Consider the following 13,662-nt stretch of genomic DNA (forward strand, 5'->3'; position numbering starts at 1 on the left):
AGCGGGAGGGGGAAGGACTCGCTCTAGAGAAAGGAGAGCCTGAGACATCCCGAGGGGGCGCACCAGATCACAAGTGGCACAAGGAAAATATCTGAGAGACCACCAGTGGGGCAAGGAGGGGGTTGTAAATTCCAATGCAGCGACCGCGATGAGACGACTGGGCTGTGAGCCCATTCGTGCAACGCATGCGTGCCGCTACATCGAGCCATGTCATGAGCCTGGGATGTGTGTACGTGTGGAATCTGTGTGATATCGGACGTCATGTGTTTGTCATGGGAAGGGAGTGGCCCATGTGGAACGCAAAAAAAAAAGAAGAAAAAAAAACTTTTTTGCGCGTTTGTAGAAACACGCTTATTTTCGAGCGCCCACGATCTCTGTTTTCCCCACCCACCCACACACACACACACACACACCTCTGCTGTGAAACTCTTTTCTCAAGCGGATATGCTCCAGGGTGAGCTCTCCAAGACGGCGTTACTTCATCCCACCCTCTCCCTTCTCTCTCTCTCCCCCTCCTTCCGTGGGAGCCCCTGTCGCTTTCCCTCTTTGATGAGGTGTCGTCGATGAGGAATACAACATTCGATGAGCCGCACCGTGTCGAAAGGACACCCAGAGTTTTCGCCCTGGCCCCCCCCCCCCCCCCCAAGGTGTGGCATTGCCTTGTCTTTGCATTCCTCCCTCCCATCTCGCTCCCTCTTCCCATCTCCCCCCCCCCAACCCCTTGTCCACCCCCGCAACAACAACAACCACAAAAAAAAGGCCCTTCTTTTGGAGGGAGGAGAGAAAAAAAAACGGTACACTTGTGTGCAAATCAACTCATTAGGAAGGGCGGTCGTAGCACCATGATGCGCTATACGGTGGTGTTGCACCACCGAACGGGCAAGTCGCGTGCCTTCATCATGCGCGACCCGTCGCTGAAGATGTTGCGAGCCGGCAGCGGCTTCCAGCAGCTGAAGCGTATGGGCATGCCCTCCCAAAAGACTCTCGGCTATCGTCAAGTGGACAACTTCTACGCGAACAATCAGTACCAGCACGCGTGGCCGTTGCTCACCCATGATGACCTCGGCAACAGCGACCAGTCAAACCAAACAAAGAATATTTTATACTCCATGTACATGCCGAAGCGGAACAAGGGCACAGCGCCATGGTTCCGCGGAGCCGACACCTACTCGGTAAAGTACTGTGAGCAGGGCCGCTACGAGTATCAGCGCTACCTCATGATCAACCGCTTCCCCAGCGAGTACAAGAAACACTTTCTACGCTTTTTGAGTAACATCCGCGGTGCCAAGTCCAGAGACGCCGTCCCGCAAGAGGCGCTGCACTGGCTGCTGCGCATGATTGTCGACAACTTCAACCCACAACATGTGCATTACATCGCGGCGATGCGGACACTTCAGGATTCGGGCGAGCTGGACATGGCCCGGGACGTATGGAAGATCATGGAGCGCCAGCAGACCTGGCCTGACACGGCCACAATCTGCGCCTACCTGGACGTGTGTGTGGAGGCCGGTGAAAAGACGTGGGCCGTGGAGGCATGGAATCGCTACTGCACGGAGCTGCGCTTCCTGCAAGCGGGTGAGGTCGACCCGAAGCCCATCACCCGCACCCCATTTTCACTCACTCGTGAGGAGCTGCTGTACCTGCCCAAATGGAAGAAGCACTTCGACCACGACCCAAACCTGGATGTGCCGGACCTGAACCGGTTCAACCGCACACGCGAGGTGTACCTGCGCATGGCAAAGGTAATGCTGGCCAGCGACGACATTGAGATGTTTGAGCACTTCTTCACTAAGCTTGAGACCGCGATGCTGAGCACACCGACGCCAGTGCCAGAGCCGCCCAACCCACACTTGGTGCGTCGCCCGCGGTGGTCTCCATACGAGCACCGGAACTCTCCTCACCATTCACCGTGGCGCATGGCGAACAACGGCCGCACCATGGCCCTCGGCCCGACACGCACAACCGAGGATGAGATGCAGAGCCGCTTCTTGAGCAATCCACAGTTCCTCGTTCACTCGGTCAAGGAAGCCGTGGAGGTCGTCTTGCGGCGGCACATGGCCATGTTCCCGGAGGCAACAGATGCCCAGACGGCTGCGCCAGTATTTTTCACGCAAACTGCCGCGGCTCAGGCGACACTGGCGTTCTGCGACCGGCTGATTCAGAGAATGATGGAGCGCCTCGAGGACAAAGTCGGTAGCCTCGGGACGTCCCCTCTGCTGTCCACGCTGCTGAGCGTGCAACGTGTCATTGGAAAGCAGTCGGGCTACGCGCTGCAACAATACGCAAATGAATTTCTGACCAAGAAAGCGACAGCCAACGTAGATGGCGTGCGCGAGTCGCTGACCGCACCGAACTACCTTCAGATCCTTGCAGCCTACGCAGACGAGAGCGCCTACAGCTACAATGCCAAGACCCGGCAGTACACGTACGCGCCACGCTTCCGACCGGCCGAGACGATGAAGGGCCTGTGTGCCACCTTGAAGGAAATCGCGGGGAACCAGCATGTGGCTTGGTCGGCGGAGATGCACCTGCAGGTGGTGCGCACATTGGTTGGCTGTGGTACCATGAAGGCAAACACGTACTTTGTCGAGAACGTTCTGCGTCAGTTCAAATGGGACAGTCGCTTCCTCGAGGCCCTCTACGCAGAGTACCGTCGCCAAGAAAGCGTCGATCTTTGGGCTGAGCTGACAAAGCGATCCCTCGTGTGGACGGCACGCTATAACGTGATCGCATCGGAGCGACTAAAACGGTTGATCGAGGACGACTACGACATCATTCGCGTCCAGACGCGTTCCATCCGAGAGCTCGCCGTCTTCCAGTTCCGCGACGCGGAGGAGAAGCGCCACGCCCGAAACGTCGTGAACGAGTTGCCCAACCCATGGATTGACTACGTCACGCACGCGTTGCCCTTTCCAGACCGCGATGCCGGCTATCCGGATGAGTACGGCGACATCGGTCAGTGGCGCGCGCCAGGCGGCCCGGGGTCACCGGTGAAGGGCCCGGGCTACTACGCGCCACCAATGGAGGGCGAACACATGCGTGGCTACACGGCCGAGTGGCGTGACTTGAAGAACCCGATGAAGCCGCCCGCCTTCCCCGAGCCCTGGGAGCGTAAGTACAAGCAGTACGCCCGAGGCCAGCATCCCTCGTATGACATGGTGTACGCTGGGCCAATGCCGGAGATCTTCCCTGGTCGGCGCGACTTCCGCAAGCCAACGCGCTGGGACTACCACGACGTGGAAAAGCAGGGCAAGCAGAAGATCAGCGGGCCTTACTAGTACACCACAGAGAAAATGGAGGGGGGAGAGGGGTGGGCGGTTGGCTAAACACGAGTTGTCTGTCTTCACCAGTAAGCAGCCATGCGTTCAGGGAAGGTCAATGCCCGCATCTCTCTCTCTCTTTCTCTCCCCCTGTATGATTCTTTTTTCACATATGCGTATTGCTTGGTAAATTGGCTGTTGCTGCTGCTGCTTGGTAGTGGTGGGTGATGAAGGGGGGTACATTGGGATTACAAAGTTTTCGATAAGGAGGATAATACATATGCCTACACAAAGGAATGGAGTTGTGGCTTGTGGGGGTGGGGCAGGGCGAGAGGTGCATGGACTGTGCGTGTTTTTCTCTGAGACTGCATCTGTGTGCATGTGAGACGGCGTAGCCTTAATGACAGTGCAGCGGCGGAGTCTCTCCCTCTTCTTTGGGGGAGGGGGAGGTGCGGGCATTCGGTGTTTGTGATGGCCTTGTTAGATCTCGGCGTGTGCGTGCCGTCCGTGGAGGTTGTCCTTCCATCCCCACTCCCTCGCCGCCTCTGTATCTGCTTGCTTCCCATTTTCTCTTTCTTTGCGTAGCAGTTGCTCGCTCCCCCCTCCCCTCCCCGTGTATGTCCAGGTGTGTCCTCTGCTCTCTCTCGGATCGCTCTCTTGTCTGGTGAGGAGAAGTGTGTGCAGGTGGCGCAGGATCGACGGGGAGGAGGAGGAGGAGGAGGAGAGGGGGGGAAGAGAGAGTGAAGACTGAGGCAAGGAGTCCAAAAGAGAGGGAAGTAGGAGGCAGCGGAGGGGGGGGAGGGGAGGGGGATTGTGAGACCAGACTCTTGTGCACTCCCTCATGTTCACCCTATTCTTGAATGAAGCAACACATATAGGAGAAGCGGAAGACACCCCCAACGCGGTGTGCGCGAATCTCCCCTCCCCTCCCCCCACCCCCATCCGGGAGCGCTGAGGAGGAAGAGGGCGGCAGCACACACACACACACACACACACACAGCAGTATGGGGGGCGAGGGTTTCCTCTTACCACGTGCACGTGTGATGGGCTATCGCATCACCAGCCTAGAAGTGACGAGGAACGTAGTACAACATCCACAACAAAGGTACTACGCAATCCCTTTTACTTTTTACCCCTTCTTCCTTCTTCCCTCCCCCATACACACAAACTCTCATTTGTGTGCGTACCCACAAATGCAGGTGCGCCCCCACACACACACATACACACACGCAGACGTCCTTAAAAAATAGGCCACGCATTGGTTTCACCTACCAACTCCCAGAGGCATGTCTTCAGCTGCCCCGTTGTCGCTCGTCAAGTACGAGACGCCTGTACTGCTCTCTGAGGTTCTACACAAGAAGGCCCTAGCCTCAAAGCGGCCGAAGGCGAACGACGGCCAACCGAAGCCGCAGTCGGAGGACGTTCTCTTCAGTATTCTGCCGCCTCGCGAGTTCGAGAAGGACGGCCAGCGCTGGATCCAGTACCCCTCTAGCACTCCAGCCACCCGACTCGATGTGATTCGGCTGCAGGAACAACTGGACACTTTGCTGACGGAACGCCAGGCGCGCGAGACGGGTGTTTGTCCGATTCGGGAGGAGCTCTACGGCCAGGTGTTTGATGAACTCATTCGGCAGGTCACGATCAGCTGCGCCGAGAGGGGGTTGCTGCTCCTGCGTGTGCGGGATGAGATTCGCATGACGTTGGATGCGTACCGCTCCCTCTATGAGAGCAGCATCGCCTTCGGTATGCGCAAGGCACTCCACGCGGAGCAGTCTCACGTCGAGCTGGAGGCACGCGTCCGCGCACTCGAGCGAGAGAAGGCGGAACTGCAGCAGCAAGTAGAAGATTTAACGGAGGAGTGCGCACAAATCGAACAAGATGAGATGCAGCGGCGCCAGGATGAGCAGAGGAAGCATGATGAGGAGGTGGCCTTCTTCCGACGTACGTACGAGACACTCACTGCCAACCTGCAAACCGTCGTGAACCCAACTAAAGCTTGAAGTGCGCGATTCGGGTTGTTGGCTGAGCAAGTGTCCCCCTCGTGGTGGATTTGTTATGTGTTACACATATGTACATAAATATATATATATATATATATACGGGAGGAAATGGAGGGAGGGAGTGTGTCTCGTACGGAGTCTCATCGCCCTTGCTCTCTCCCTCCTCCAAACACACGCTCACACACACACACACACACGCACACATCACCGTATCATCTGCCTCCATCAGCTCAACCTGCTGTTCACACATCAGCTCCCCCCTCCCCTTGATTCCCTATGTACAGCACAGTAAGTTACAGCAGCCCCACTTGCGAACACGCTGGTGTGTGTGTGTCTCTCTGTGTGACTCTGCATTGCAGATGGTAGAACATATTCTCACACACCTGTGCCGATGAGACGTAGTTGTGCGTATCTGTATACGAATCTCTGACGTTGTGGTTTGCTTGTTCGAGGATCTCTCTTTTTTTTTTGCGACTTCTCGATGTTTCTGAACCAGATGCCCAGAGAGAGAGCCACACTTACACTTATACACACACACACACACACACACACACTGCGCCTCTTTGTCTACTACCCACACGTTAGCGGCTGCATCGATGACAACAATCGAAAGCGTGTTTTTCCAGAGACGAGGGAAGCCGTAGGAGACGAAGAGAAAACACAGTGGTGGAAGAAGGAGTAGGGGTTGGGAAAGAGGCGGTCTTCTACCTGTTGTCAGTCCATGGGACCAGACGACTGGGGTCAAGAGAAGTAGACACCACGGTGTGCATAGCCGCTGCTGGCAAGACTTGCTTCTCCTGGGCAATCGTGAGGTAGTGAGTTTGCTGGTAGTCTTCTCAGTTTCTCCGCTTCTCGGCATCACTCTACCGTGCCGAAGGTGACGCCGCCTGATCCCATCACGCAGATGTACACATATGCATGTATAAATGTGTGTGTGTGTGTATGTGTCTGTCTCTCTGTCTGCGCGCGCACACATGCGCGGAAGACATACATAAAAGTACCATGCCCACCGATGTGGCGGCTTCTCCCCCTCCTCCTCCTACGCCCCTCCCCCCTCCTTCCTCCTTCGTCTCACTGTACACACACACACACACACACACACGTGCGTGGTACTCCCATCGGCGATTCCCAACGGCCGTCTCCTTTTCACCATTATCCAGTCTTCTCTCTGCGCTTCCCTTACAAACTCTTTGCTCAACATACCTTCGTCTCTCCCTCCCTCAACCCCCCCCCCTCAAAAAAAAACATCAAAAGTGTTTCTATCATATATATAACAAAGTAAAATGTCCACCAAGCCTCAGCCAATCGCCGCAGCCAACTGGAAGTGCAACGGCACCACCGCTTCCATCGAGGAACTGGTGCGGGTTTTTAACGAGCACCAGATCAACCATGACGTGCAGTGCGTTGTGGCACCGACTTTTGTGCACATTCCTCTGGTTCAAGCAAAGCTCCGCAACCCCAAGTACGTCATCAGCGCCGAGAACGCCATCTCCAAGAGCGGCGCGTTCACGGGTGAAGTCTCTATGCCAATCCTGAAGGACATCGGCATCAACTGGGTTATCCTCGGTCACTCGGAGCGCCGCACGTACTACGGCGAGACGGACAACATTGTAGCGCAGAAGGTGTCGGACGCATGCAAACAAGGCTTCATGGTGATTGCTTGCATTGGGGAAACGCTGCAGCAACGTGAGGCCAGCCAGACCGCAAAGGTAGTATTGAGCCAGACGGCGGCGATCGCCGCGAAGCTGTCGAAGGAAGAGTGGAAGCAAATCGTGATAGCCTACGAGCCGGTGTGGGCCATCGGCACCGGCAAGGTTGCCACGCCTGAGCAAGCGCAGGAGGTGCACGCACTTCTGCGCAAATGGGTGAAGGAGAAGATCGGCGCTGATGTCGCCGCGAAGCTTCGAATTCTGTACGGTGGCTCCGTCAGCGCTAGCAACGCCAGGACGCTCTATATGAAGCCCGACATCAACGGCTTCCTGGTCGGCGGCGCTTCCCTCAAGCCGGAGTTCCGTGACATCATCGATTCCACTCAGTAGGTGACTGTGGATCGAATGGAGGGAGATAGGTTAACGGCTCCCCTTCTCTCTTCTCCGATGCTACTCGAGGGGAGATGGAAGAGATGTAGATGGAGGGGTGGGGGCCTCTCTCCCAGTGTTTGGTTTCTGCGGTTGCGCAAGACTACCTTGCATTCTCCGTGCGCAGAAGTATGCATGACCCCCTCCCCCTCCCTCTTTCCCTTCGGCCATCTCCGTATTGCTGTACCTCCGCCTCTCTCGAGCGAATCGATTGACATGAATATACATGTACACACATATATATATATATATACATATATCTATATATGTTTTTTTTTATTGCGCTTTCGTTCATGCTTGAAAGCATCGCCAGGGGTCGAACAATATGCTGCATCCCCACCCCCTCAACGAAGGAAAAATATATATTTATGTGTAGTGAACGAGTGATGTGGAGACGTGATCACGACAGCGTTATTTTGTGGATTTGAGCAACGGCCACCATTGGCTAGATGTAGTCTACGGCCCAGTACAGTGAGGGAGAGCGCGTGTATGTGCGTGTAGAATGTGTGTGTGTGTGTGCGGATATGTGTGCGTACATCGTTGCACACGCAGCATCACCCCCTCACCCCCACCAAAAAAAAAAAGCGATGTTTGATAACCTGCATGACTACGCTAACATAATAAGAATCAACTACAGCAATACTACCCTGCACTCACTCGCTCTTCCTTTCTTTCTTTCCTCCTCTCTCTCACTCAATCCCCCGACGAGCGTGCAGGCATCGCCCAACAGATCGCTGCTCCCCCCGCCCCCGCCCCCCCCCCCCCCCCTACAAAAAAAAAACAGTAACCAGCGCAGGTATGCGTGTTGTACCGACTCGCCTGGGTCACAGGAAGGCGGCGTCACTTTGCCGCTCTCGCTGCGGACAAGGCGCGTATCACTTTGACGCAGCCGGCGCAGCTGGATGTCGCCAGCGCCGCTGCTTCGCGGGTGTGACTATGGCATCGGTGCGCACTGCTGCTGCTGCTGCCGTCTCTGCTTCTCCATTCCCGCTCTCCACAGCCCGGCGTACGTACTACTGGCCACACCCGGAGAACCTGGTGCCCGAGGGAGAAAGCACGTCGCTGTTCCAGTCCAGCCCGGTACCCAGTGTGCGAGAGCGCATTGTCCGGGAATACGCTCTAAGCCCGCTTTTCGGCGGCCGAACGCCGTGCTGCGTGCTCGGGTTCTCCGACACCGCTAGAGACGTCCTGGGGCGAAAAGCTCGCGTGCGCCAGTGGGTGGCCCAGATACTCGGAAAGGATGAGGCGGACGTGGAGCTTGGCGCACTCCTACAAACCAAGGAAATGATGCTCCACCGTAGCGGAACCGATGAGTCGCCACGGGTTGCAGACGGTGATGGGAGCCGGCCTGATGCAGAACTGCGGCGTGTGACGCGATACGCACGCCTTCCTGTGCAGGCGCGTACCTTACTTGAGGTGTACCTGCCAGAGGAAGAGCAACCCGAGTTGGGCTCCTCAGCAGACACCGATGCAGCCCTTCGTGCATATGGCTACTTTCTACAAGAACAGCTTCACCGCTACATGACCGCTACGGCAACCTCTGCGCCAGGGTCTGACAGCCAGAGAGAAATTCGGGGAAGCGGGTGTGCAGAGGTTGTTGACGAGATGCAGTCGCGTAATGGAGTGGATAACGAATACGATGACGAGGAGGATGTAAGGCAGAGCGTGGCGGCCCTGCACGATGAGTGTGGTGTCATCTACTGCGAAGTGCCGGCGCTCGATGAAAGCGATTATGTCTTTGATCGGCTGTATGGCAAAGAGGTAGACAACGAGACGACAGAGCGGGTGATGAACTCCTGGACGCGACGTGTTACACAACGACAACAAGAGCAGTCGTAGACCCCGTGCCCAGTCGTCTCTGTTTCTGTGTGTGTGTGTGTCTGTGTGTAGGTGTGTGCGTGTTCTTTCTGTTTATATCCGTTTCTACGCGCCCCCTCCTCTCACACTCGTTCGCGGAGAAGTCATCTGAGCCGAGAGGTGAGGGTGGAGGGGAAGGGGGGGGGAGGAGGAGAGAAAATCAACAAAAAGAGGAGAAGAAGTTTGAGTGTTCAAGAAGATGCGGAGCGTCGAAGCGACGTGTGTACATCTCGCTTTTCTCCTATTCGATGGCTAAGAGGTGGACTCCACGTGTTGTTCATCTTACCTCTACCAACTAGCCACCCACCCTTCCTCGCCCTCCTCTTTCTCCTCCACCTCAAGGAAAGAAGAAGCGCATGTCGGGTGGCGGGGGCGAGAAAAGCGGAACCAACGTGCCAAACCCGACAAGATCTCCACAAAAAAAATTGTATGGACCACACATACACGTGCGCGTAAACGGGGCCACACCGACGCGAACTCAGTCCAATATAAAATCCCGTCAAGCGTCTCCTCTTGTGACGGCAGCCCACTCACACGCACAACACAGCCGGGCAAGAGGAGGAAATGGTGGCGAGAATGTGCATCCCCTCTACTCGCTTTAGTCTCTCTCTCTCTGTTCCTCTTTCCCCCATCTATTGTCCTACCGTACTACTCCGATCTCACGCTGGATCGATCACATGATCATAAAAGGCCTGCCCGTATTTCCCACTCACATCGCATCACCTCAGCGGTCTCCCTATATACAGAGTATACACACACACGCACACATTTGATACGTTTTTTTTTTTTCCATCGCGAATGCCTCGGTCTGTGTTTCTGTGCATAACCGTTGCGCTTGTGATAGTCCTCTTCTTCACCGGAGGTTGCAGCACTGACGCTCACGCGTTCCGGTTTACTCTAGTACCGGGAAAAAGGAAATGCTTCACGAGTGAGCAACCAGAGGGTGGTCGATACGAGCTGCGCTACCGCATGGTGCGCAGTCTCACCCCCTTTGTCTCGGTGGCAGTCACGTCGCGTGGCGGCCGCGTGCTGATGGAGCACGAGACCGCCATGTCGGACGCGAAGGAGATCATCACCGTCCACAAAAACAGCCTTATCTCCATTTGCTTTCACACAGCACAGAAGGCCGAGGCGGCGGCGGTCTCGACGAACGTGACATTGGACATTGTGGATGCTGAGGACGCGGAGCTGACGCGTAGGAAGAAGCAGAGTTACAGCACGAGCAGCCCAATCACGCTCGGCACCGGCAAAGGCAGCGGCGCCATGCAGCAGATGCATTACATTTATGAGACCATTGCCACCATACGCATGTCTTTGATGTCTCTCACACGCGCTGATGAAGACATTCGCTTCTCACTCATGGAAGCCGAGCGCTTCTCTGCGATGTTTGTCTACATTTTTCTAGGCATCGGTGTCCTCGTCACCCTTAGCTCCTTCTGCCGGCTGCGCATGTTCATGAAGACGACCAAGATCCTGTGATGATGCACACAAGGGCGGCAAGTAGAATGGTGATGGTGGTGATGCAGTGAAAGAAGCACACTGCTGATGACGACGCGTGCTCGTCCTCCTTATCCGGCGTTGCTCTTTTTGCTTGTTTATTTGCCGTAGTCAATCTAAAGAGATTGCGAAAGGACCACAACGCCAAAGCTGATTGATGGCCGCCGCAGCGTCGTTATTGTTTTCTTCTCCACTCGCCATCACCGCTTCACTACCAGCTGCTCGCATTCTTCTCGTCATTCGAATCCCTAAACCGGCAGAAAAAAAGTTGGGAGGGAGGGGGAGAAGACGCTGGCGGCGCTCATGTGCATACATGTGTCAATCGCCTCGATCAGTGTTCCCCTGCTCACTTTATTCTGGTGACTGCTCGAGAGTGCTCACATTACGAATATTTTTTTTTTGTTTTGAGTGAGTGCCCTCTTTCCCTCTCTCTTTCTCTGCGTGTGTGTGTGTTTTGGCGAGTCCCTTCAGCTCTTTTTTTTTTTTCAACTACTGCTTGCTGAATGTGTAGTATCCTCTCGCCTCCTCTACACACCATTTTTTTTTTTTTTGGGCGGGGGTGCGTGTATGTGTATACATCATTCGAATCTGTCTATTGGTGTGGGAGTCTGTCTATCCTTTGGCTGTGCACATGAGATGCCTTCATCTCCACCAATATCGCATCCTCCCTTCCCTTTCTGTCTTGTCGCTGCCATCCGCTCATCCCCATTTGCCTTGGAGAATTCCCTATCTATTTACACACACACACACAATCGGCAATGGCGCCATCCATGGGTAAGCGTGTGGCCGTTGTGGTGGCGGTGCGGGGTTGTTGTTGAAGGAGTGTAGGAAAGCGGGTGTGTGCAGAAAGCCCACGTTTACTGGCAGACCTTCCCTTGGACTCCCCCCTTTTTTTGCTTCGGACAACCTTGTCATGGAGGAGGAGTGAGGAGAGGGATATTCTGCACCGCCCTCCCCCCCCCCTCCCCATCCCTCCCCACACACACACACACTCACACACCAATTCTTTTTTTCTCGATGCAAGAGAACGGGTTAATAGACGCTCTTTGAAGACTTTTAATCGCGCATCTCTCCCCTACTTATCCCCCTTTTTTTATCTTACACTCCCTCGCTCTGGAGTATCTTCCTTATGGATGGATATACCTCGCTTGCTTGCGTGGGCACTGCGTCATCGGATCCTGTAACACACACACACACACACACACACACACACGCAAACATATTTATATATATATATATATGTTGATACTTGTACAGGTCTCCTCATCCCCCGTTTTGGGTTTGCCCTGACGTTGGCTTAAGGGATGCTGCGGTTGTCTTCTGCTAACCTGAACACACTCCTAGTTTGCACACTCTCGCGTGTACCCCCCCCCTCCCCTCCCCTCCCCCCCCCTTGTCTTTGTTTTTTTTTCCCGGCTTCCGCGCTCCCACTCGAAGAACATGAACGGGGGGTTGATCGCGCTCATCGTCTTTGGGTGCATCTTCACGTTGTACGTGGTGATCGGCACCATCGTCCGCTACCGGAGCGGTTTGCATCGCTGTCCAGAGGTGCTACCAAACTATTACTTTTGGTGCAGCATCCTCAACGTCGTCTTGCGCGTGGTGTCGTGCGGTCGCTGGCGCATTTTGTGTAACAGAAACAACCACACGAATGATGTGTATGTGCTGCCGAGTCACCCCGGCGCCACAGACAGAGTGCAATTCGAGCTTTTAGTTAGCGACGTTGATGAGAACTACGACGTCAGTAGAGCGATGCACCCGGCAGAGGTAATTGTCAAGTACTGAGAGGGACGTGCGCAGGCAGGGGCACATGTGTGATGAGACAATGTGCTGTCCTTCGTCCCCATGGACACAGGGGGAGTTCTCTTCTTTTTTTTTGGGGGGGGAGGAGATCTACATCGCTCTTCCTTCCCCTCCACTCGAATCCGTGGTTGCTGTAAAGATGGCGATGTATCCACTTGTCACCTCCACGGTTTGTCTCACCCTTTCCACTCCGCGCCTCGTCTTGGGGTTCACTGCGTATTGGGTCTGGGCACATAACAGAAAAAAAAGGGGAGGGAGGTGGATGGGGTGTCAGATAGTAAACACCACCCCTCCCCCTCCACCCCTCCTCCCCCCCCCCCCTCTTTTCACCGTGGAGTGAGCCTATCCTTTTTTTTCCGAGTGTGTGTGTGTGTGTATGGCACCACACGTGCAGAAGATAAACACAGTTGTCGCGTGCTTCACCCTCACTCCCCCTTCTCCAGACAACTCGGTGTCCCTGCCTATCTGCTGGCCGCGCGCTTTGGGGGACCCTGTGCTCCACTTCTCTTTGTCTCTTTCTACGTCAGTGTGTTTCGCTTTATTGTGTCTGATGTGCATTCACACACACACACACACACGTCTCTCGATGCCCCAGCCGCTGCTTCTGCGGAGGGGAGGGGGGGGGCACTTCTTCCTTTCAGCGATATGCGCACAGACACACAGACACAGATACATGCGTACGAGGAAAACCATCCATGTGCATAAGACTACTAGAGGGCATAAGAGGCCGGCAGCAACTCTAGCAAAACCTTTCAGCGCCCAATGTGTGGGCCAATCATATATTTATATATATATGCGCGTATGTGCACATGTACACAGCGCACGGTGCCCTGCACGGAGAGATGCTTCAGCAGAAAAAAAAAACGAACATCGGGAGGTTTTTCTGTGTCCGCACCACAGCCCCCTTTTTTGTGTGTTTTTCAGTGGTGCCTTTTTGTGCGATCCTGCGGCCTTTTTTTCTCCTCTTCCTCTACACGTCACCACCATCACCACCACCCCTCTTTGGTCTTCCCGCATCATCCTCTCGCCTGATTGCAATGCCCTTGACTATTTCTTGTGTTCTATGCCCCCTTCTTGCATTGAAAGCCCACACTTAACATTTTTTTTCTTGGGCATCCCCGTGGCAGCGAAGTGCTGATCTTAGCATATAGTTTTGAGGGGCGCCCG

The 13,662-nt window shown here is 55.0% G+C and overlaps 6 protein-coding genes across 6 annotated transcripts; all 6 read left to right on the plus strand.

The window, feature by feature from the left end:
• Positions 1 to 842: 842 nt before the first annotated feature.
• JKF63_05561 (uncharacterized protein) lies at positions 843 to 3,278 on the plus strand (the record flags this gene model as incomplete). The annotated part of the gene is made up of 1 exon (XM_067901518.1): positions 843 to 3,278. The coding sequence occupies one exon, from the start codon at positions 843 to 845 to the stop codon at positions 3,276 to 3,278; it is 2,436 nt and encodes an 811-aa protein (XP_067756784.1).
• A 1,268-nt stretch (positions 3,279 to 4,546) lies between these two features.
• JKF63_05562 (uncharacterized protein) lies at positions 4,547 to 5,260 on the plus strand (the record flags this gene model as incomplete). The annotated part of the gene is made up of 1 exon (XM_067901519.1): positions 4,547 to 5,260. The coding sequence occupies one exon, from the start codon at positions 4,547 to 4,549 to the stop codon at positions 5,258 to 5,260; it is 714 nt and encodes a 237-aa protein (XP_067756785.1).
• A 1,283-nt stretch (positions 5,261 to 6,543) lies between these two features.
• On the plus strand, positions 6,544 to 7,299 carry JKF63_05563 (uncharacterized protein; the record flags this gene model as incomplete). Its single annotated transcript, XM_067901520.1, has 1 exon — positions 6,544 to 7,299. The coding sequence occupies one exon, from the start codon at positions 6,544 to 6,546 to the stop codon at positions 7,297 to 7,299; it is 756 nt and encodes a 251-aa protein (XP_067756786.1).
• An 837-nt stretch (positions 7,300 to 8,136) lies between these two features.
• Positions 8,137 to 9,177, plus strand: JKF63_05564 (uncharacterized protein; the record flags this gene model as incomplete). The annotated part of the gene is made up of 1 exon (XM_067901521.1): positions 8,137 to 9,177. One exon carries the CDS (start codon positions 8,137 to 8,139, stop codon positions 9,175 to 9,177), a length of 1,041 nt encoding a protein of 346 aa, XP_067756787.1.
• An 816-nt stretch (positions 9,178 to 9,993) lies between these two features.
• Positions 9,994 to 10,674, plus strand: JKF63_05565 (uncharacterized protein; the record flags this gene model as incomplete). The annotated part of the gene is made up of 1 exon (XM_067901522.1): positions 9,994 to 10,674. One exon carries the CDS (start codon positions 9,994 to 9,996, stop codon positions 10,672 to 10,674), a length of 681 nt encoding a protein of 226 aa, XP_067756788.1.
• Positions 10,675 to 12,132: 1,458 nt separating this feature from the next.
• Positions 12,133 to 12,477, plus strand: JKF63_05566 (uncharacterized protein; the record flags this gene model as incomplete). The annotated part of the gene is made up of 1 exon (XM_067901523.1): positions 12,133 to 12,477. The coding sequence occupies one exon, from the start codon at positions 12,133 to 12,135 to the stop codon at positions 12,475 to 12,477; it is 345 nt and encodes a 114-aa protein (XP_067756789.1).
• Positions 12,478 to 13,662: the final 1,185 nt, after the last annotated feature.

Source organism: Porcisia hertigi, chromosome 24 (genome assembly GCF_017918235.1).
Source record: "Porcisia hertigi strain C119 chromosome 24, whole genome shotgun sequence".
Lineage (NCBI taxonomy): Eukaryota > Euglenozoa > Kinetoplastea > Trypanosomatida > Trypanosomatidae > Porcisia > Porcisia hertigi.